Genomic DNA, 22,843 nt, shown 5'->3' on the forward strand with positions numbered 1-22,843 from the left:
TAGTGAATGGTAAGCCTCACCATTTAGCTATTACTGAGGTCTCAAATGTCTTACTACTGCTCTTTTATGTTTAGCCCGGAGGAAGCACAGTATTACGGTATTGCTACTGTAATTGTGAATTTCAGATCCCACTGACAGGCCATTTTAAAACCTGCTTATTACAACACCTCCCAAAGAAATATCTCTGTGTTGGGAAAAAGGAAGCCACATCGATTAACTTTACAAGGTGTACTTTGCCTAAGGAAATAGTTAAAGGCAGCCTTATTTGACTGATACAAATATGTTTTCATCTGCCACAAGCAATTGTTTAGTGTTTTCTCCATCAATTTAAATAATCAACATTTGTATCTTGCATTTAAAAATCTTGTTACTTGCAAAAGGCTACGTGTCACAGTGTAGCGGCAATCAAGCCGCTCAAGATGAGACAAGGAACAATGGAGGCCATTACGGAAATTAAGAACCTTTTAAGACTGCCGTGCTTTGATTCAGTCACAGATGTTCTCATCATGAATAAATGATTATTTGAAGAGTTCAGATGCAAAAGCCTCTAAGTGCCATCTGAAATTTTCTTCTAGAATGATCATTTTTATCAAGCTTGTATATTTAAATTCAGTAATTTCACTTAAATGGCAATGAAAATTACCTATTAGTTGTCATTTAAGTGTAATTACTTAACTTAAATATACGAGCTTGATAAAAATGATCATTCTAGAAGAACATTTCAGATGGCACTTAAGAGGCTTTTGCATCTGAACTCTTCATTTGTTGACTGAATACCTAAAATTATTTTTTCCGTCAAGAACAAAAGACCACAAGACTGATATAGTTTTTGTTGTTTAATAAAAAACAAGTCTTTGGCAGATAAAGAGATTTGGCAATAAATAAAACTTAATACAATACATACAAATACATGCATGCTCACTCTCACACACAATAAATTAAGCAGTTTGGATCAGTGGGATTTATAATGTGACAATGCTGGAGAGAGGAAGATCACAGTTGCCCAGAATATAGTCTCTTTTCATTGTGGACATCTTGTTTACGACTTTGAATCGAAGTGTCCTCTGGCAGAGATCATCCTCTGATATACAGTCAAAGAAAAAGTCCTCATTGAAGATTGGATTGCGGCTCTTCCTGATAACCGTGCTGCGCTGTTTCTGGACTTTTCCGGGCATGATAGAGAGGCTAACGCTGCAGTTAATGCTTTTAGGGTCCACAGACAGAGCATACAGGCCTTCTGCGCTAATGAGGCGGACGCGCAGTCTCTGGTTTTCAGGGCAGTACTCTGCTGACAACCGCAAGGTCCCATCCCTTCCAACAGGCACCAAATTCTCTTTCATCACCCTCTCCCGGTGCAGAACCAAGTCCATGGGGAAGATAGCCGGAGGTGCCAAGCTGAAACCACACTGGAGAGGTTCTACAAGGCCGTCAGATGCTCTCCTGATGATGTTGGGGCTGTTGTCCGTGGAGCTGCTCTCGTCCGTCGATAAGGAATTGTTTCTGGACATGGCAGCCTTCCGGAGGTTACGGTAGAGGATTTTCTCATGGCTAAGCACTTTGAGGAGAGAAGACTTTGGTGGGCATCTGTTCAATAGAGGAGAACTGAAGGGGGAGGATTCTGCCGAGGAGGTAGTATCGCTATCCAGAGTTCCCTGTCGGTGCAGGAAGCCTTTTGGAGAAAGTCTGGAAGTAAGAGCATTCAGGCTAAAGGAAGAAGGGGAGCTTGAAGATGGCAGGATTGGGGAAGATGGCATGGAAGATTTGGAGCAAGTGTTCGATCTACTCCGAGGAAGAACCAAGGGGATTCCACTGGAGTTAGGGTCATTGTGGAAGAGGGACTCCTTTCTTCTGGTGTGGGGACTTTCCAGCAAGGTGCAGAAGCCATAGCTGGTTTGAGCTTTAGCTAAGTGAGGCAGGGAAAGTGCAGCCTGGCTTTGAGGATCAGCATTGGTGGTTTCCTCATCACTACAGCCATTGTCATATGGTCCATCCTCAACACTCTCCACCTGGATGATATGGTTATTGTGTAGCTCTCGGTTATTGACCTCTCTCTTCGGACTTCCCTTCTCACATGGAGACACTCGGATGCATGGAGTCGGCCTCCCCTGCTCAATACTCTTGCCCTCCACTGGGCTTGAGATCTTGGGGGGAATGCAGAACTCTGGGATGGTGTCCGGGGTAATGATGTTCGGACACAGCAAGCCTTTCTTGTCTTTCTCAATGGATGACTTGTCTCCAAACATGATGTCTCCGATTTTGAAGCTGTATTCCGTTACGGAAAGTGGCAAGTTGGTCCTTTCGACGGACACTCTGATCTTCTCTACCACCCACATGGGAATTCAGTTTGGACTCAAGTTAGAAACACTGCAAAAATAAAAGATCTGTGGTTATAAGTCTGGTCCACTTAGTTTTATTCCAAAATTGTGCATTAGGTGTCTGTCTTTATATCTTAATGCCAGAACATTTAGTATGCTGCTTACCTTGTGTACCCGATTCTCCGGTGGAGGAATTGAGTGTCTGTTCAGACAGGTCCTTGTTCTATACGCTGCATTAAACAAGGTCTTCAGGGTGATAGCCAGGAGTCTCTAATCAGCAGGCTCTCCTGTTAGACTGGCTTCTCTTTCTGACACATGTGAAGGGCTCTTGGCCTTTTATACAGAACAGCACTGTGGGCGGAGATAAGGGCTATTCGATCACACCCACGAGTGGTAAGAGAGGGCTGCCCTGCTTTCAAGGCTACTGGTTCCTATAGAAACTCGCAAGCCACGACACTTTAATCTAAGCAGTCCAAGACTGGGAAAGGTAAAGGCCAGTCTGATAAGCAAATTGCAATGAAATCCAAAAAATTTGGCTGATAAAACAAAGGCATGTGTGTGTGTGTGTGTTTGAGTTTCCATTACTCTGTGCGCGAATTGTAATATTAGATGTGGGTTGTAGGTTAATGATACCTGAATATGATGCAAATCCAAATGTCACTGGCATTTTTCCCGCAAAGACTACAGTTTTAGTTATACCAGTGACGGAACACAGGCTCTGATGTATCTGGGTCAGCAAATACTAAGGTCTAAAGTAAATTTACTGAGCTTACAAACTCATTCACAAGCTTGGCACAATAATCTCTGGGTATGCCCTATAAAACTATAATGAAAAGGGGCTTGCTGATTGTTTGATTGGTCTAAGAAAAATTATTGTTAATAATGAAACATTTTTTGGCCTTTTTGCAGTTCTTATTCATAGAGATATTTATATTGTCATAACCATATTTTATTCATATTGTTGAAACCACATGTCAATGCAACGCTGAAACAACATAAACTACTACCAACGTTTAAATTAATCACACTTTAATTTAATTAAAAAGTTGCTGCCTTAAATTAAGTACAATCAACTTGGATGTTTAAGTCATTTAAACTTAAATTACATTAAACTGACTTTAAAAAAAAGTCAAATCTTGTTTAAATACAGTAATTACTCTATTGAGCCTTCCCTTACACCTTACCCCACCCTTAAAACTACTCATACCACCAGACCTGTCCCTAACCTTACCCGTATCCCACCACAATAGCAGCAAGTGTTTTGCAATCCAATATGAACACAATAAGAGCATTGTAATTTTTTTTTTTTTTTTATGCAAGTACATAGTTAAGGGCACCCAATATAAAGTGTGACCGAAACTCTTGGCTCTTGACATTGATCGAAATAATAAACACAGACAAATACAGACACTTCAACGGTGCCCTCTTGTGGCAGGATACAGATGAGCTTTGCAAAATTTGAATGCAGGATCTCCTGTATAATTCCCTAATATTTACTTAATATTCACACATCTCTGTAATATCATTATTAGTCTAATTACAAACGACACTTCCTGACTATTTACTTTGATAAAACATGTGCAGTGTAGCCTTAGGTTATGTACCTTCGAATAGGTGATCTACAGTATCTCACGCTACAGTTGTCTTACGACGTCATGCTTGATATTTATGTCTTTGTTTACTGTTAGCTCATGGTCAAAGTTCGAGGGGTTATTGCAGTAACCTAAGAGAGGTGGATAGACGTAATGATCCTAGAGTGTAGTGATGCCTTTTTGATGGTTTCTAAGAAATGTTGTGATCACATTGAGTAACATTTAAGGCCTTAACAGCAGGAAAGGCTTATTCTAATGTTTGAAAAGCATGAAGTAAACAAGTGCTTCAGTGTTGATAAAACTTTTTAAATAGCACTTAGAAGTCATTTAGAGATTATGAACAGCTGCGCAGGAAATAATTGCCATATAAATAGGATTGTGCGATATATATATACCACCGCAGAAGTCACCCCATGCTGATTCCAGACCAGCTTTGTGTTTTTTCTTAAAATTAGTACACTTGAACTAAGTGAAGACAGCACTGCATTTGCCCGGATAGACACCAAAGGGCGACTTTTAACTAATTTTTAACTATACAAATTCCTAATGATTCCAACAAAAGACTAGTGTTCATTTTTTTAGGGTAAAATGATAATTATTTTTGTTTAGAGTTTTGCAGTTTTATTGAAAAGAGGAAGAAAAGAAAGAATTCTTTTTTTAAAATAAATAAATAAGGTCCCACTTGATATTAAGTGTCTTTAACTATGAACTAACATTTAAATGAATCATTTGATACAATACATTTATTGTGTGCATCAGTGGTGTAGTCGGGGTCATACACACATATACTTACTTTTTACGACTTCTAAGGATCAATATTTGCATATACCCCCTTGTTTTTTTGCTTTGAAAGTCCATAATCTACGGTCATGTTAGCTTCTCTTTTAACTGCACTCAAAAAAAATATTAAGCCTTTTTTCCAAGATTTACGCATTTCAGTTAATAGTAAAATTCCATCAAATTAAATTGAATAATCCTTAGATATTAAGAATTTTAGATTCGTTTTTTTTTTTTTTTTTTAAAGAGCTTAATAAAACATTTCATAGAAATCTTAAACTTTTTTGTTTTACATTTATGAATACGAATCACATAAACTAAATGTTCCAATCCCTTGTTCTAATAAGATTTATACAAAATGCTTTATTAAGCTCTAGATTTTTTGCTCATTTAAAATTCCAAGAATTCCAAAAAAGGTCCAAGAAGAAAGTCGAAGACCTAGGATGGCTTGAGGGTGAGTAAATTATAATTTTCATTTTTGGGTGAACTAACCCTTTTAATGCCACCAAACCTGTCCCTAACCTTACCCATATCCCACCTCAATAACATAAACAGTGTTTTACAATACAACATCAACAGAATAAGTACATTGTACCTAACAACTATTATATGATATTATAAAAGTTTTTTTTTATGCTAGAGTTGAAAGCTCCATTCTAATATGTATAATTTAGGTAGGTATTTGAATGTCTATAAGTGACATATTGTGGTAGTTTTATATTCTCTGAGTAGTAGTTTTATTTATTTATTTATTTTTATTTTGTTTAGAAAAGCCTTTCTAGGGACCTGAGATGCAAATTAGCTTTTGCTATACTCTCTATGTGCAATACATATTTTCCAGTTTTGACTGGGATTATGTTTTTTTGTACTGTCCCTATACAAATAAACTTATAAAATAAAACATAAAAAAATATTTTTTATGTATTTACAGAGTATTTAAAGACACCTAATATAAAGTGTGAAAAACAAACTGTATATTCTATTCTCTTAACCCATCACAGAAAACTTTCTGCATTTTTTTTATAAAAAAAAAAAAGTATGCACAGTTAAGTAGTTTTTTAAGCCATTTGGTTTACGAGGGCAACCATGTTTACGTTGTAATACCCATGTCATTATACACATTTGTGTCCTCATAAACCATAAAAGATCACACAAACACACATGTTTTATGGGGACATTCCATAAACTTAACTTAAACATAAAAATTATTCAGTACGAACTGTATATTCTATCCCCTTACCCTAAACCTACCCATCACTCCATCACAGAAAACTTTCTGCATTTTTACATTTAAAAAAAAAAAAAAATTATTATTTATAATGTGAGCTGTTTTCAAAAAATGTCCCCACAAGGACACATATTGTAGGGTTTACCACACACATCCTCCTTGTTTTTCTTCTTTCAAGCAGGTCCCTTTCCTGCTAGCAGCAGCTGGTTTTAATGATTATCATGGGTCACCATGTAATGAACATCATGTGTTTAAGGGTCACCTTTAAATGCGACCTCAGAATACCGTCCTGAGAACTTTCACTATACTGCTTCAAAAATAACCCAGAACCCATTAAAGGAAATGAGGGTCTCTAACTGTTTATTTCTTAAATATGGAAAACAGGGCAGGATTTGAAACCTGCATGTCTTTTTTAGAGTGAACACTAGAGGACAGCATCCTGTCAGTTATGACGAGTAAAGCTTATCCGTCAAATGACTCTTGGAGGTCAAAGGGGCTTGAGGATAAGCTGGCTGTGCCGATGACTGCCTCTTTATTTACATTTCCTTTGTTTTGGTTAAGCCATAATATATTTTGCAACAGAAATACAGCAGTCAATATGGTTGTTTGTTCATGTGTATGAAAATAATGTCAAGTACAGTGGTAGCGATAGTCAAGTAAAAGTGGTATATATATATATATTACCACTTTTACTTGACTATCACTACCACTGTACTTGACAGATATTATATGTGTGTGTGTGTGTGTGTGCGTGCGTGCGTGCGTGTGTGTGTGTGTGTGTGTGTGTGTGTGTGTGTTGTCAAATCGATTAATCACATTAACAGCATCTAACATAAAAGTTGTTTACATAATGTGTGTGTGTGTGTGTGTGTGTGTGTGTGTGTATACTGTATATATTATATTTATAAATGTTATGTGTGTGCGCATATCTGTGTGTATATACATTCACACACACACACACACACACACACACACACACACACACACACACACACACACACACACACACACATATATATACTGTATATACACACACATTTATACAATATGTATAAATATATGTGTGTGTATACACACATATTATGTAAACTAAGACGTTTATGTTAGATGCAATTAATCTAAACGGCACACATACATGCATACATTTTATATATATATACATATATATACATACATAATATATATATATATATATATATATAATTTTTTTTGTGTATTTCTTTTTACAACTGTGTTTATAGTATTTAGTGTATATAGGATACAGTACACACACACACACTTGATTTCCTTTGTTCCGTCTGCGAGTATACTCGCACCTTTTAGTTCTTTCTTCTTTTTTTGCATTCGACAGTACATAACCTCTAATGATACATCTCATTTTCTGCTCTATTAGCCTCATTAGCTGTGCTTGCATATTCATCATGTACACAAGCAGCAGTTCAAGCTCCATCACCACGACAACACTATCAGTTACAGCAACAGATCCAGATGAGCTACAATGTGCACATACACACACACACACAATCATATAGCAAATGTCTGAACATGCGCTTCAGGAGAAATACTCAATACATTATAATGTCCCAGGCTGGTCATTGGAAATAAAGGTCACTCTGAATATACAAGACAGACTGCAGACAGACGTCTGTGAAGTCTTCAGGGACCGGCCTATAAATGTTTGATGACAGCTCTCTCCGAGTATCACTAACATACAGAACCAGAGAATCTCTCTATAAGAAACAGTTGACTTGAAGTCCATTTTCTTCCTTTACATCTGAATTGTAAAAGTAACATTCAAATGTTAAGGGAACAAACAAACACACATTCCCCCACAAAATAATATTCAGAATCATTTGTGAGTACATTATCTCAGTCTGACACATTGTACACTGTCTCAGATTGGCATATTTAGTCGCAGTAATAGTGACCTCATAAAAAAGTACCGTACCATGGTACAGTGAAGGTATTTGGACTGATATTTCTCTGATATTTGGCCATTCTGAGAGTATTAGCATCTGCTGAAAACAGAAATGGAAATGTGCAGTGCATCTACTTTGCTACCATTAAATTGTAATATATATTTTATTTTATACATTTACTTTATTATATAAATTACGTATGTGTGTGTATATATATATATATATATAGAAAGAAAGAGAAAGAAAGAGAGAAAGAGAGAGAGAGAGAGAGAGAGAGAGAGAGAGAGAGAGAGAGAGAGAGAGAGAGAGAGAGAGAGAGATTGGATATGTAGCCAAATATTCCTACTACTTCATTATGCACACTTAAAGGTTCGGGTTTAGAGGTCAACTTTGCATGGACAAACACAGACACACAAACGCCTTCAGTTTAATACATGGGTGTGTAACACTGATAGTAGGCAACGACTCGTTCAATAATCGCACTTCAACTTGAAGGACTTATCTCAACATCATATCGCCTCGATGGGGGACCCTAGTAACAAGAGGGGCGGGGCTTCGTGTTCCAGAGGCAGGACCGCAGTTCAGCTCGCGCTGCCTCTGAATCAACTCAATCATCTCTCGCGCACGAGAGCGCGTGCTGCCTTTTAGGTAAGAAATCTTGATTTTTTATCTTGTTCTTATTTACAACTGAACCGTTTTGATGCTTCGCACGTGTAGTTCTTCTTTTGTTGTGAGTTCAAGGCGCTTTGGTGTTGATTTATGGTGGACATGTTATGATGGAGCCGAATGAATGGGCGGTGTTGAGTCTCGTGCGGCGTGATGTCTGAATTCTGCAATCTGTCAGTGAATTTGAAGCCAGTGATTTATTCCTCCTTACATGTGAGTGGATTGACCGTGCATAATAATTATCTATCGGAATTTTGTTTGTTTGTAAAACAATTGTATATCCAATGATAATTTTAGCTATTCTCAGAGCATGTAGAGTTGCTTGTCACAGTTTTACCTTTTCTGGATATGTTGTAGTTTAGTCGCGCTGATTTTAGGTATCATGAAGTCCTACGGCGTATTGACATCGAGGAACGGGGTTGCGTAGCCTCCCTCTCTCTCTCTCTCTCTCAGCTGATGGATGGATTTCTTTGGAAATTATGTACGGCCTATTTACATGCAAGGTGCTAACGCAAGCTGTTTGCAAATGATTTAAATGTAGCGATGTGAACGAATCGTTTTTTATTTGGATCTTTATAGTGAACCGACTCAACAAACTGGTCTGAGCGAATCGGTATGAGTGCCTCTCGATTCAGTTAATACCGATAACCGTGATTGAATTCAGTATAGAATACTTGCATACGTTCATATGCCATTTCTTTATATCACAGACATATTAAGAGTAGTATGCTAGTATTCCGTTCCATTCGAATTCCGCGCGTTAACTTCGAACAAGACTGACTCGCGAGTCGCAGTTATCCGGGTTAACCACTCACTGGCTCAGAACCATTTGTTTCGAACACGTTCGATTCGTAACGAGTCGAACATCGATGAGCGCGCTGATTGGGTAAGAGCATTTTGGAGGCAACCCAGAATTTGACAGATTGTGGTAAATAAATGTAAGTTACTTTAGCAGCGAATAACAAAAATGTTAGGCTTATAGTAAAACAGATGTTGAGAACAAACTTTTTATTTTTATTTATTTTTTTCATGTAAAGATCCAATACCGTGATACACTGTGTGAAGTTCATATTATGTGTAAAATATTATTTGGAAAATATTTAGTTTCAATTGTTACATCATCATATTATTTTTTCTACTCACTATAGTACTGTGACATATAATTTATTTTTTTATTTAGTATAATATAACACTGATTTTCTCTAAACTTCCTTTAAACATCTAATCTAAATCATGGCAACAACAAACTGGACAAATTAAATGACAGTAAATAACTTAATAAATCTTAATAAAATACAGAAAAAAAATCTGATTTGCTTATAGCAGCCTTTCTTAAATATTTTTTAAAAATTATTTAAGCCTTTTCATTATTATAACACCGCCAACTGACCTCAGTGTCCTCAGAGTTATGGCATAATGTACTATATGGTATGTATTTATTATGGCATATATCTCAAAATATCTTATTCCATTATTTTTTTGTAAAATAGGCCACACCCTACATATCTCATCAGCTACAGGCAGCCATGTTGAATTCAAAAATAAATTTTTTGACATTGGCACTCGAGACTACATTATGGTTAATTTGGTACAGATCGGGCCAAAAACCTAGGTAAAATTCCCAAATGTAGTTTTGTTTATATTAATATCCTTGTTGGAGTGCATCTCTTAAAGCTGTAATTTTGAATGTAGAGCATTGCAATTTGTAGATTAATTTGACCTGTCGTCATATTAATCTGTCATATGAGCCCAATAGTTGCTTGATTGCAAAAACATTGTTATGTCAGATCTCCCAGGAAAGCTATACAGGAAAAAATAATATAGGCTATATCACAAGATGATGCACTGATTCCTCAATACAAAATGCATTCGTGCCTACAACATAATATAGTCATATTTGCTTTAGCGTTACACACACATCTGTTTTTCAGCACGCAATATAAAAAGATATGGTATTTGCACTTTAAGTCTTTAACGGCAGTCTTCCCGACAGTTAATAGCCTGAAATGGATTATTGTCTTGGGTAATCACACATAAATGGATATATGGAGCGTGTGGAAGTCATGTCCATATATCCGGCAGTTCAGGCTCTTTGATGAAATCCGTGTTTTCCTCTAGTGCAGCGCCACACCCCTTGGAATCCGTACTGTACTTCAAAGGCATGGCAACTCGCAATGCCATGAGTGTTACGTTAGAGCAGTGCATTTCAGTATAAAAGGGACTGAACTATAGCAAGGATGAGCATATTGTTCTTCTTGGCAAAATCACCTTAAGCTGGATCAGTAGATCTAATTATGTGTGATCAATACAGTTTAAATGTAATCCGAATGATTGAAAGTATGCATGTCATTTATGCATCACCACCATCACATGTACTCGAGCGGCATTGATTGAGGCAGAATGGCGCATGCAATGTGACTGTGACACATATATGCACTTTGACCTAGTTTTAACAATCTATTAACATCATCAATCAATCATGACCTTAGTGCCAGTTGCTTTAAAAAACAACAACAACCGGATTTGTTTTGACCTGGAATGCGTTAACTTCCACGTCTATTTTGCATAAACTGCTTTGAAAGTTTTGAATCGGTGTCAGATGGAGGGAGGCCGCCGTCACTACTGCGAGGAAAAGGAAATTAGCGCTGCTGTTTGACAGGAAAAAGGGATGTTTCTGTATGCGCTGGACTGTGTCAAAGTCATATGAGGTCAAGCTGGTGAACTCTCAGTATTATATTTTGTTCTTAAGGAGACACATTCATTTTTATTATGGCGAAACCATCGGATGTCTGTTGCAGCAACACTCGAGTCAAAAGTAATTAGTATGAAATTGGATGGCGTTTGATAGAGCATGCAATCCTAATTATACAACGCAAGTTAGACATTTACGGTAACATGAAAAGCATAATTCAGCAAGATCATTTATGAAAAGTTTTATAATATTTTATAATATACAGTATGTTTATTTATATGACAGTTAGTTGTGGTCTTTGAATCTGATTGGCTGAGAGGCGATTAGCACCATGTGATATTCCACCAGTATCAGCATTGGGACTGTTCACCGTTTGTATTACTCCGCTTGTCTGCGTATTCTAGAAAGGCAGCATTTCTCCCAGCAAATGTCAATGGAGGAGAAAACCAAAGATAATTTTTTTAATACTACTGTTGTTGTGTCATGGAATGTAGTTTTACGAGTTTTTCAGGTGAGAATGTAGTTGTTTGAACCTCAAATCTGTGATTTATTTATAAAGATAATGCCTATTTAAAAATTTGCTCCTATGTTTTCGGAGTTGTGAGGTCCAGGCGATCAACGCTTATGTACCCCGTTGAGAACAGCCTTATCTCGGCAAGACTTTCTGACATTTGCCTCTGGCTTTCAGTGCTGGGTCAATTACTTACAAATTGTAGTCTGCTACTTCCAAATTACAAATTACATGACAATAATTGTAGTTAGTAACGTAATCCATTACATTACAATGTTAAAGGTTAAAGGTGCTGTGTGTGATTTTTAGCAACCTCTAGTGGTGAGGTTTCAAATTGCAACCAACCGAAGTTACGTGGCCGACAGCAAACGATATCGTAGCATCTGTCGTAGATGTCGTAGCAAGAAGAGAGTAGCCAGTTAAGCAATGGGGTTTCTTAACAAAGATGAAGTAAGAAATTATGTTTACTTAATTATTCAGTAAAACGAAATGTTATTGCGAATATTATTGTTACTTGTTCATCACTGTGTCAGTGTTTTATCCGCTGTCTTTAGCTAGTTTCATTGCACGAAGGACAACATAGTGACGAAACGCATTTGTCCGTTTAGGGCCACTGTAGAAACATGTCGCGCATTTCAATGCACGGGGACCCGTGGTGTATGTAGATAGAAATGGCTCATTCTAATAGGGCTGTAATCAACCAAAGAAAATCTTGGTCGACTAAAGTCCTGAAATTTTTGACTAAAAATCGACTAAAAATGACGTTAGGAAAAAAAAAAGTTACATTAATTAGCTGCGCACTGTGCGCAGTACTTGGTAGCCTTGTTGTCCGCCTAAATTAATTATAAATAAACATAAACAGCTAGTAGGCTGTTTTTGACCTAATTATTTTGCACTGAAATGAGTCTGACACACGAGTCTGTCGGCTCTGACAGCGTTGCATCACATGCATCTGCGCGCAATATCAGAGCCTATGATTTCCGAAAATAGTACTATGTTGTCAACTAGTGATATCATCACAAGAACTTTTGAGGAATATGCAACATAATTTAGACAATTGTTTTTGTCATATGTATTATAATAACTGACACTATAATTTCATTGCAGCTCGCACAGAGCGAGGCTGAACATAGGAGCTCAGCTTCGCAGCTGAGACACGAATAGACTATTAACTTAAAGCTTTTACTCTTAAACACAAAAGGCACGTCCACTATAATAAAAAAATTATGTTTATTTAACAAACCAGATCAAGTAATAATATTCAGCAAACCTTCTAGTAGCCTACTTTCTTCAATCTGTCTCTCTTCTCCAGTGGGTTGGGCTAATCCAAAAGAAGTGAAAACAAGAGGGGTGTTCTGAAGACAGACTATTACCTGTGTAACAGGGGTGCTCTGAAAACACCCCCATTAGTACTTAGTGCTTTCCACATGATGAAATGAACGCGGCAAAACCATAGACTAAAAAAAAATAGGTAAAAACTGATTAAATGAACGCGGCAAAACTAATGAAATTAACGCGGCAAAAAATCGACCAATCAGAATTTTGGTCGAGCAAGAACGTATCGACCAAATAATCGACTAATCGACTGGGAGATTACAGCCCTACATTCTAAGGTAATAAAAAAAAAAAACGTAAAAAACCCCGGTTCATTATGTAATGTCTTTATACACCACTGAAAACACAGTTATGTATGTGATATTGCATTTCTGTCAACATATCCTCCTAAATATTACAAAGTGCACCTTTAAGTGACTTTATGACGTAATGATTAGCCTAATTGGTTCGTCAGGAGTTAATTTGATATGTAATGTTGCAAAGTTGAAAAAAAACTTCTTAATAGTGAAATGATTTCTGTAAATCCAGTCGTCAAATGCTTTGTGGCCTCTCAATTTTCCATAACAGCCACCTGACTAGTGGCTGATCTGTTTGTGTACTTTCACTGACTTTCTGAATGTATAGAAATGATATGCTTTTTTAGAAAGAAACATTTAACACATTAAAAAAAGAAGAATTAGGGAGAATCAATAAATTATGAATGATTTACTGCCATTGTGTGAATAATATGTAATTATGTAATCAGTAAAAAATTACTGTAGTTTGATTACAAGTAGGCTATTTTAAATTGTAATATAATCTGATTACAAGTACTTAATTTTTGGAATCTGATTACGTAATCCAGATTACATGTAATCAGTTAATACCAAGCAATGCTAGCTTTGATGTCTCGGTAGTGGCTAAACACGAGATATAATTAATATTGGGTATTTCTAACGGGCAATCTTTGGTCTCATTATGAATCTGTTATTTGTTCCCGGCAAATAGTTTCGACTGACACCTGTCATGTGAAATCCACTTAACCATTGAAAGGATGCTACAACAAAGATATCGACGTACACAGACATGGCAAACTGATTTATTATTTTTATGAATTTATGTCCTAGAGAATGAAAGCTATACTAGATGCAGCCATGCAGGTAATAAAACACTCTCTCTCTTCCTCTTAACTGAAGCAGCCCATTTCTTCGTGGCTAGTTCTGAAGTGACGTTTTCTTAGTAACGGATGCTTGGACTCAATTTTAAAACTGTCAACTTGAGTTTTGAATCTGTGGCGAAAGAAAGTAGGGTTTTTTTTTTATTAGTTTCAATTCTTGCATTGAACTGTTATATAAAAGAAATATCAAGCAAATAGTTGTGTGCCATGGCTATATATCCAATTTTAACATTTCAATTACCTTTGTCGTCCTCTAGCACTAACTTGAAGTTAATCTTTTAATAACACTAATAATTGAATTAATCACAACACTGTAAATTGTAATCTTTAGCAAATTTTTAAATGAATATCCATTTTTCATACAGTAGCCTACATTATAATATTGTGATCCCTACATAAGCTTTTAAAATCATTAGTTTAAGTTCTTCATGTTTTATTTGCATGATAAAAAATAATTTTATCATGTATAGAATTTAAACGTCGGCCATAACATGAAAAGCTTATCTGTATCAGCCATAATTTGAATATCAATGCATCCATGAATATATCCACGTGCATTATTTCTTAAATTTCTTTTGATCCCACAAGTCTAATTTGGTTGCATCCTTCTGATTCATGAAGTCTGACTTGAGAAAAGGCCTCTGGTACTCTGACTTGACTCAAGAGGAAGGATGTGTGTTTTTGTGATGAAAGGGCACGATGGGAATTAAAATGCATGATTAATGGACAGAGAGCTTGATGGTAAAGGTTATTGCTCATTATGTGTATTGATTATGTTCTGCTGCTTTTTTCAGCTGGCTGATTTAAAGATATACTGTGCAACAATCGTATCTTGATAAAACAAGTTTCCCATGATCTCAAAATTGGTCGTACGGCCACTTTTTGAATATGCAATTGTGAATCTAGAATAAACAGGTCAATTTGCCAAGTTTGAAAGTATGAAATCGTGTTTGAAATTATAATTGGTAATGCTCTTTGCATAAACTGCAATATTATGCAAGTTATAAAACTTAAAAAATTGTTTCCATATCATCATAAAAAAGAAAATACAGATAACACCTGCTTTCTTCTGGTTGTATATCCCCATATGTGAGGTTATAATTAGCTCTCCCTCGAAGTGTCACAATCTGGGATGCAAGTTTTTGCTTGCCAACTACATCTGATAAAATGTACGACACCAGTGACACCACACACAGAGGACAAAACAATATTGGAGAGGAATTGGAAGAAAATGTAAATTCATGTTAGGTCTGGCTTTGACTTGAGTGTTCAAGAAACAAATTAGGAGAAATATTTCAGATGCTGTCATTTCTGTGCTAGTGTACATGAATATCTCATGAGAGTTGACTAATTGACTACATATAGCGAGTAGTTGGTTTATATTTCTTTTTGCATTAGCCTAGCTGCTGTTGTGTCAATGAACATTGTATTTTTAAGATATAGTCTCAAGTTAAAAATAGTCTAACAATAAAAACACGTCTAAAGACACCTTTTAAACGGTTGCGCTCCAGCTGTTTTTGAACGCATCTTACGCAAACATACCCATATAAATGTGTCCGATCAGGGTGAAACCATAATTATGCATAACAAGCCACCAACTTGTCGATTTTTAAACTATCTTGTTTTGCAGATCTCTAGTATCAGGATTCCTCACGTTTCTCACTGTGTTGGAAAAGAGAAAGCTCAAAGCAGCTTTGTTTTGCTGATTGCCAATTATATTTCATCCTTCTGGTGACCTTGTGCTTTAAATTATGAGCGATTCAGTGACGAGAGCTTTCTGAATGGTAAAAGTGATGTTTGATTCATGTAGTGGTTTTATCCAAGTTCAGGAGCTCCGAGAACTGTCGCGTTAATGCTTAGTCGTAGAATTACTAACGAATTCTGTGACGCCCCATCAATAATGTATTGATCGATTGAGACAAAGTACAGCACTTTCAAGACACTGTAAAAACCAACTACCAACTTCATTCTATTCTCCTCTGGAGCTGGTATGAGGTAATATGATCGGGTAATTAATGTGAGTAATATCAGCTTACCTCTTGATACATTCCCCGTATGTATTTTCACAGAGAGGGTGTAATTAAAATCATGCCTTCTGAATGTGTTTTTTTTTTCTTTTTTTTGTGCATTGACTTGGATCAAGGGCCTGCTGTTAAGGAGTTCATTATCAAATGGCTTTGGATTACATTGGGCCGTTATGTCTTGGGTAATTTGAAGTTCTTTTAGCGTAAGGCTGTCCTCTAAAATGTCAATCGTGAAAAGGCAGGAGGTCGTTGTTTGACTGTTGTGGATGGTTGGCTAATCTGGCTATACACATTTTAAGCTTAAACTAATACTCTTAAATAGGCCTGCAGGCATTAGCACTGGGACATTAGCATTGTGCTAATGATGTTGTAATGATCCTATGCCATGTTTTAAAGGATATTGGGGATTAGACCAGGAAAAAAATCAATAATTTATAGTTATTGGTATGGTTCCAAATATGGACAATTCTGTCAGCAGATAGTCTCTTGCTATTTCACTAGTATATGGCTTCAGAACATCTAGTTCATGAGTGAGATTAATAATTTTATGGTGCTTTTTTTGTCCTTTATGGAGCTTGAAAGCCACTGGTCACAGTTTACTTTTATATGTAAAAGAGCAACTTGGACATTGTGCAAAATACCTCCTTTTGTGTTTCACAGAAAAAGAAAATGGAAAGGTCAATTATGATAATTTTTTTTGTGTGAATTATTCTGTTAAATCCATTGAAACTACCAAATACTCAAAAAGAGAATTCCAAAATTCCCGCTTAAGTATTCCATAGGATCCTGACGCTCTTTGGCACACTGAAAAAATCGTAGTGGTAGACCAATATGGCAGCCAAACTGACCATTTTAAAATGGTTTCTGTGGGGTGACGTTTTGTGTAGCTGATTTCTGAGGCTCTTGATTATAATCTTTATTGCATATGGTTCAATAGGCTAATTGAATGAAATTTATTCACTTCACTTATGGAATTGATTCCGAGTAATTAGTTCAAATCCTAATACGCCGCGGTCGATTTGCTTGGTTTACTATCAGTTTAGTTTGATGTGTTTTGGTTTGGTAAATGAATGTTTTCTACTGTATTGACAGCTCTTATTAAATACTTCATGAACAGTTCTGGATTGAGCCGGACTGATCTGATAAAGCGTTGTATTTTCTGCATTGTAACCCTAGTCATTATAAATACAATAGATGGAGGGATAAAGTTTCTTGCAAGTTAGACTAACCGGGTAATGGATGCCCAATTTAATGGTATTCATTGTAACAGCTGGTAATTTCCCTTTAACACGATTCAAGAGCTCTAAACGATAAGCTGACTTTTAACTACTGACTCTCCCTTTCCCTCTGCAAATCACTTAGCAAGTGCTTTCCCTCTTTCTGTTGTTGGAGTTGTTTCATCTCCAAGAATAATAGGCCTGCTTGGAATTCCTCAGGAAATGTTTAGTCACTGGACCAGGAGACAAAGGGTTCATGGCTCATCGTCAGTTGAGAGAATCAGTGTGGAGTTGTCCTGAAATGAGCGTGAACATTTGGGTGTTTTAATGGTTGTACTGTTTAGTTTTGGTTAAACCTTTTGGGTTCTGTAACCCACTCGTATGCTAGGTTACTTCATCCCAGCATAGATTGTTGAATACCCCCCCCCCCCCCCCGCCCCAAATCCACAGGGTACCTTTTATAACAGAAACCTTGGGGACAATTTCTCTTTTTTCGTTTACTCAGCCTCATTTTGTTAAAAACATATGTTGTATGACTTACTTTATTCTGTGGGGGAAAGAATTGTACATAGAATGAAAGTCAGTGGGGTTCAGTGTTGTTTTGGACCAATTGGCTGACAAAAACACTTGAAAAATTCAGCAAAACATCATCTTATATGTTCCACAGAAGAAAGAAAATCATTCAAAAATGTCATATCTCAAAGACAAAAAAATCTAAATTGACCTAACAACTTTTCCATCCAGACCTTGTGGGTGGTAATAACAATATTATTCAGTAATATCATAGCCTAAATTTTCCTTCCTTACTTTCTTTCCCAGTGGATATTCAGCATCACTCTGCAATTCGCCACATGTCATGTTTTCTTTAACACTAAAAGATCATTCGTGAATCGTGAGCTCCGTCAATTATTTTAATTGCAAGGATCAGTGTTGACTATGATTCAAGCAGTTTAAATTAGCTCAGGCCAGTAGATAACAGGAAGAAATGTAGTGCTGTATCTTTTGTTCCGTGAGGCTGTTTAGGTTGAATAGAGGAACTTTAATCGGACTTGTCCATGTGAGTCGTCCTCATTGAATGTTTCCTCGTCTGGCCGGATCCTGCTTGTAAAGGTCTCGATGTGGATTGTGTTATTGTCAGGTCTGGTACTCTGTGGATTTGTAGTGTACAATAGAAGAGGACAATGTGGTGTTGTTTGTTTAGGTCTGTTTTGCATGCTTGCGTCAAGAGCAATCGATGAAAATTGTTCCATTGAATAAATAATGCCTGAAAGCAGGGACGTCAGCATAATTTACAGCGCTATACTCTAAAACCATTAGCGGTAGTTGCGTGCCAGCTCTCATCAAAGTCAAGATGACAAAATCTTTCCCATGAGTTCTTTTGTGAACCACACCTCCACTCGTTTTGCCTTTCTTTCCCAGTGTTTTTCCAGAAGAGCGAAACTCGGCAGAAGTGTACAGCACTGGGGGGTGGGAGGTGCGGTTCTATGAGTCTCATTGTTGGAATGATTCGCTCCCCCTCATTTACGTTTTCCAGCTCTCCACTCATTTCCTCTCACCTGTCCTCAAAGTCGGAGAGCACTCCGAGGGGGCTCGTCTGGGATCGGAAGTAAGCAAAATAAAGGGAAGACCAACAGAGTGTGTCCGAGTGTTCGGGCGGTGCTCTGTGATTATACAGGACTCTATCTATGTAGATGTGTTGTGGTTCTGTTGCTGGGTTACTGCTCAGGGAGTATGGGGTGATGGGAAAGTAAGGAAGTCACTGTTTGATCAACTTTGGAAGGTTAGTACAGTTGCCAGGGGTTTTACCCTTAGAGAATTAATGTTAGAAGATTGTTGCTGTTGATGGTTGACAGATGTTGATTATGTTAATAATCATGATTGCTAATATGAACATGTTAATGATGACAACAGTGTTGAAGATAATTCCTCTTCTATAGGATGCAATTACTCCACTTACGCTGCTTCATCATTATCATCATCTGTGGTATGTACTGTATATGTGCTGAAGACTCAGGTAGTTTTTAAGGTAGAAATTAGCTCTGTAACTGGTAAGACCTTAGTAACCAGGTCTTTTACATTTTCTGAAGAAATTAAACTCCATAACATGATTCTGGGTCAGGCATCTTCAACCCCGCTCCTGGATATCCAGGCTGCATTCCACTCCAAATTTATATGCCCTTCACACGCTACCTTCCCTCCCTCCCTGTGGACCCGGATGTGCGTTATTGCTTACGTTGCATGAGGGCCCACTACTGGCGTTTTTTTTTTTACATATACATTTTTTTAATGCACCGTTCTATATGCATATAAGTTGTTGGAGAAAATATATAAAATCCTATGGGTATATGACACAAACGAAAAGAAAATATCCATAGTATAAACTTTGACTGTGAATATAAGGTAGCAACAAGTATTATGTGACTAAGGGGCTGTTTACACTACATCATTTTTAACTAAACGTAAAACTTTTTATGCACAACAGTGTTCGGGTGCCTGAAAACACACGTTTTTGAAAACGGTCTCTGTGTAAACAACAAAAACGCAAATCCCTGAAAACGATGACGTCATGCACATGCATATTATGTTCAGTCTATAGTGTTTCTAATCTAATGGCCTAGCAGCAGAATACAGCGTTTTTTGTCGTTTTCACGGATCTGTGTGAATGGGGATCGTTTTGACAATGTTGTCGTCTGTATACGGAAAACTCAAAGGAAAAATGTATCCGTTTTAATCTCATCGTTGCCTTGTAAATGTACCTTTAATCTTAATATAATTAAAATATTATACACTTTTATGCGATTAATTCTCAAAATGATTAATAGCCTATATCATACACTACAGTTAAGCGAAATCTGCTGTGACATCACAAAATCAAGTTGAATTGTTGTATATAGAGCTGTTTGAAGTGCTCCCTCTGTCAAAATCAAGGGGACGAGGGCCTATCCAAATAAACTTCTCTTGCCCGCTTGACAAAGTGGAACTCACTTCAAAATGGTGCTTAGGGAAGTTCCCGAGTGTATGCCTAAAAGCAAAGTGGAATGCACCCCCAATGTCCTGCAGAGTTTAGCTTAAACCCTAATCAAACACACCTGAATCAGCTAATCAAGGTCTTCAGGATTGCTTAAAAAATAAAAGACAGTAGTGTTGAAGCAAGTCTGAGTTAAACTTTGTAGGACATTGTATCTCTAGGGTTTAAGATTCCTGTTCTAGGATATCATGGGTGGTTGCTAAGGTGTTTCCATGAAGTTGCAAAGGTGTTTTTCAGCACATTACTGTGTAGATTCTAGTGTGTTCTGAGTGGTGATACGTACAGTATGTGGTGGTTACTTACAGGCCCAAATCAAAAGATTCCACTCTAAGTGATATTCTTGTCTCTGGATATGTTTGTGGCTTGATTGGTGTGGGAAGACTAACATGCTGAAATCACAATGATTTCTGTGTCTGCCATTGTGCAGTTAAATATGTAGTCCAGTCCCAGTTGCACACCATTGGTTGAGCCATAAGTTGACACATCAGACCGCTTAAACAAACATAGGGCCCTATCTTGCTCCCAGCGCAATTGACTTTGTACACCGACGCATGTATCATTCCTATTTTGCACCCGCGCAAAGCAGACTTTTCCCTCCACAGAAGCACGTCGCTAAACTAGGAAATACACTTGCGCTCCCCAGGGCGGTTCAGCGCAAAAAAGGAGGCGTGTTCCGGCGCAAACGTTCCTTCATGCTATTTTGCAGGTTTAAAAAACAATTGCGCCACTAACCAGGAAAAAATAGTTTAAAGTCAGTGGCACGTTGCGCATGTTATTCATATGCTATTTTAAGGGCGCATGCTTGGCCATAATCAATGTAGTGTGTGCACAACGCGCACTTTGATTCTCTCATCTACACAGAGGCAGCAGTTTTCATTTTTGCAAATCATACATTATTACAATAGATAGATAGATAGATAGATAGATAGATAGATAGATAGATAGATAGATAGATAGATAGATAGATAGATAGATAGATAGATAGATAGATAGATAGATAGATAATTTATTATAAAAGCATTCATCTAGCTTACACATTTACCCAAATTATCATACGCCTGTTTAACCGAAGTTAATTTGGGTGGGTTTCTCCATTTCAATGTAACTTCTCTCTCTTTTACGGCCGTGACGAGAGCGTTGCTCTCCTTGGCTGTGAACCGCTCCTGGCGCGCGCCTGGCAAATCCGCCGTTATAATAGCAATCCGCCATGGAAAAAGCGCGTTTGCTCTTAAAGGGAATGTGAGATGACTCTCTGATTGGTTTATTTCACGTTACGCCCAAACCACACCTATGAATAATGAAGCTACTTCAGACCAACCCATTTTAGAATTGCGCCTGGCGCAAGAGTCATTTATCCCGCCGGGAAAATAGCAACAGCGCCAAGACCCGCCCACAAAGTTACTTGCGCTTTGCGCTTGACACTTGCGTTTCAGATCGTTAAAATAGGGCCCATAGTCATGTTTTGATAGAACCTCAGAGACAGTGTTTACACTCTTTGGGAATATAGTAGTTATACTTGGATATGATTAGTTTATATTGGTTTATTTATTGTTAATTATATATTGCTTTCTAGGTTTATTCTCAGATGTAGCTTTTCTTATGCAATAAAGATTAATAAAGCTGAAAAGATACAGTCTGCCAGATGTTTTTCTTTTTCTTTTCATTTCTAGTTTGTCACAAAATGTCAATTTATTGAACTTCACACTGGGGTGAATTTATTCAGTGATATTGTATTGAGTCAAGCAGGCATACTGTTTTATTCCTGACCTTGTTGTTCCCTGGAGAAGGACAGCAATTACAAATATTGGCCCTTGTGAACTCTTTTGACCTATGGGTCAATTCCTTGTGCAGCCTTTTTTATCTTAGCCCAGGGGTCAGGGGATGCATGCGGGTAGGGTAGACTCAACATAAAAAGACATGCTCTTGGGGTTTATTGATGGGTTTTTAGGGCACGGCTTGTAAGATTGCTTGCGCATTGAGGAGACTCCGGTAAACTGCTTGGAGAAAAAGCGTTTACACGTCGTTCTTTCATTAATTTTCTGTGGGAGGTCATGAGATACTGTCTCGCACGCACTGGGGCATTGTGGAAAAGAGCAGTGGTTGACTCCCTCAGGCTACTGTTCACACAGTGTGAAAATGAACTCTGGGAAATTGAAACTTCGAACTGAGTCGATGAATCTGTGAAGCTTCTGTTAAACAAGACCTTTTCTTCATCCAGTCTGTAAGACTGTATCACACATTTTTGTATTTTGAAATGATTGATTGGTTAGCAATAGTGCTCACAGTTTTAACTAACCTGCTGAAAAAATAAACCATGCTTGCCTAAACCAACCTAAACTTTCAGAACAGAAAATCAGCTTAGGCTGGCTTAAGATTTGTGTGT

The 22,843-nt window shown here is 37.3% G+C and overlaps 2 protein-coding genes across 2 annotated transcripts in view; one reads left to right on the forward strand and one right to left on the reverse strand.

The window, feature by feature from the left end:
* Positions 1–838: 838 nt before the first annotated feature.
* Positions 839–9,044, reverse strand: c2cd4a (C2 calcium dependent domain containing 4A). Its single transcript, XM_081356470.1, has 3 exons — positions 8,835–9,044; positions 2,481–2,666; positions 839–2,364 (listed from the first exon to the last, which is right to left on the reverse strand). The coding sequence occupies exon 3, from the start codon at positions 2,331–2,333 to the stop codon at positions 963–965; it is 1,371 nt and encodes a 456-aa protein (XP_081212596.1). The 5' UTR covers positions 2,334–2,364; positions 2,481–2,666; positions 8,835–9,044; the 3' UTR covers positions 839–962.
* tln2b (talin 2b) overlaps positions 8,261–22,843 on the forward strand; it is a 155,797-nt gene continuing 141,214 nt past the window's right edge. Inside the window, exon 1 of the mRNA XM_081356466.1 lies at positions 8,261–8,479. The gene's annotated coding sequence lies outside the window, so the exon portion shown is untranslated. The remainder of the gene's footprint in view (positions 8,480–22,843) is intronic.

Source organism: Scardinius erythrophthalmus (genome assembly GCF_964197995.2).
Source record: "Scardinius erythrophthalmus genome assembly, chromosome: 24".
In the NCBI taxonomy this organism is placed as follows: Eukaryota; Metazoa; Chordata; class Actinopteri; order Cypriniformes; family Leuciscidae; genus Scardinius; species Scardinius erythrophthalmus.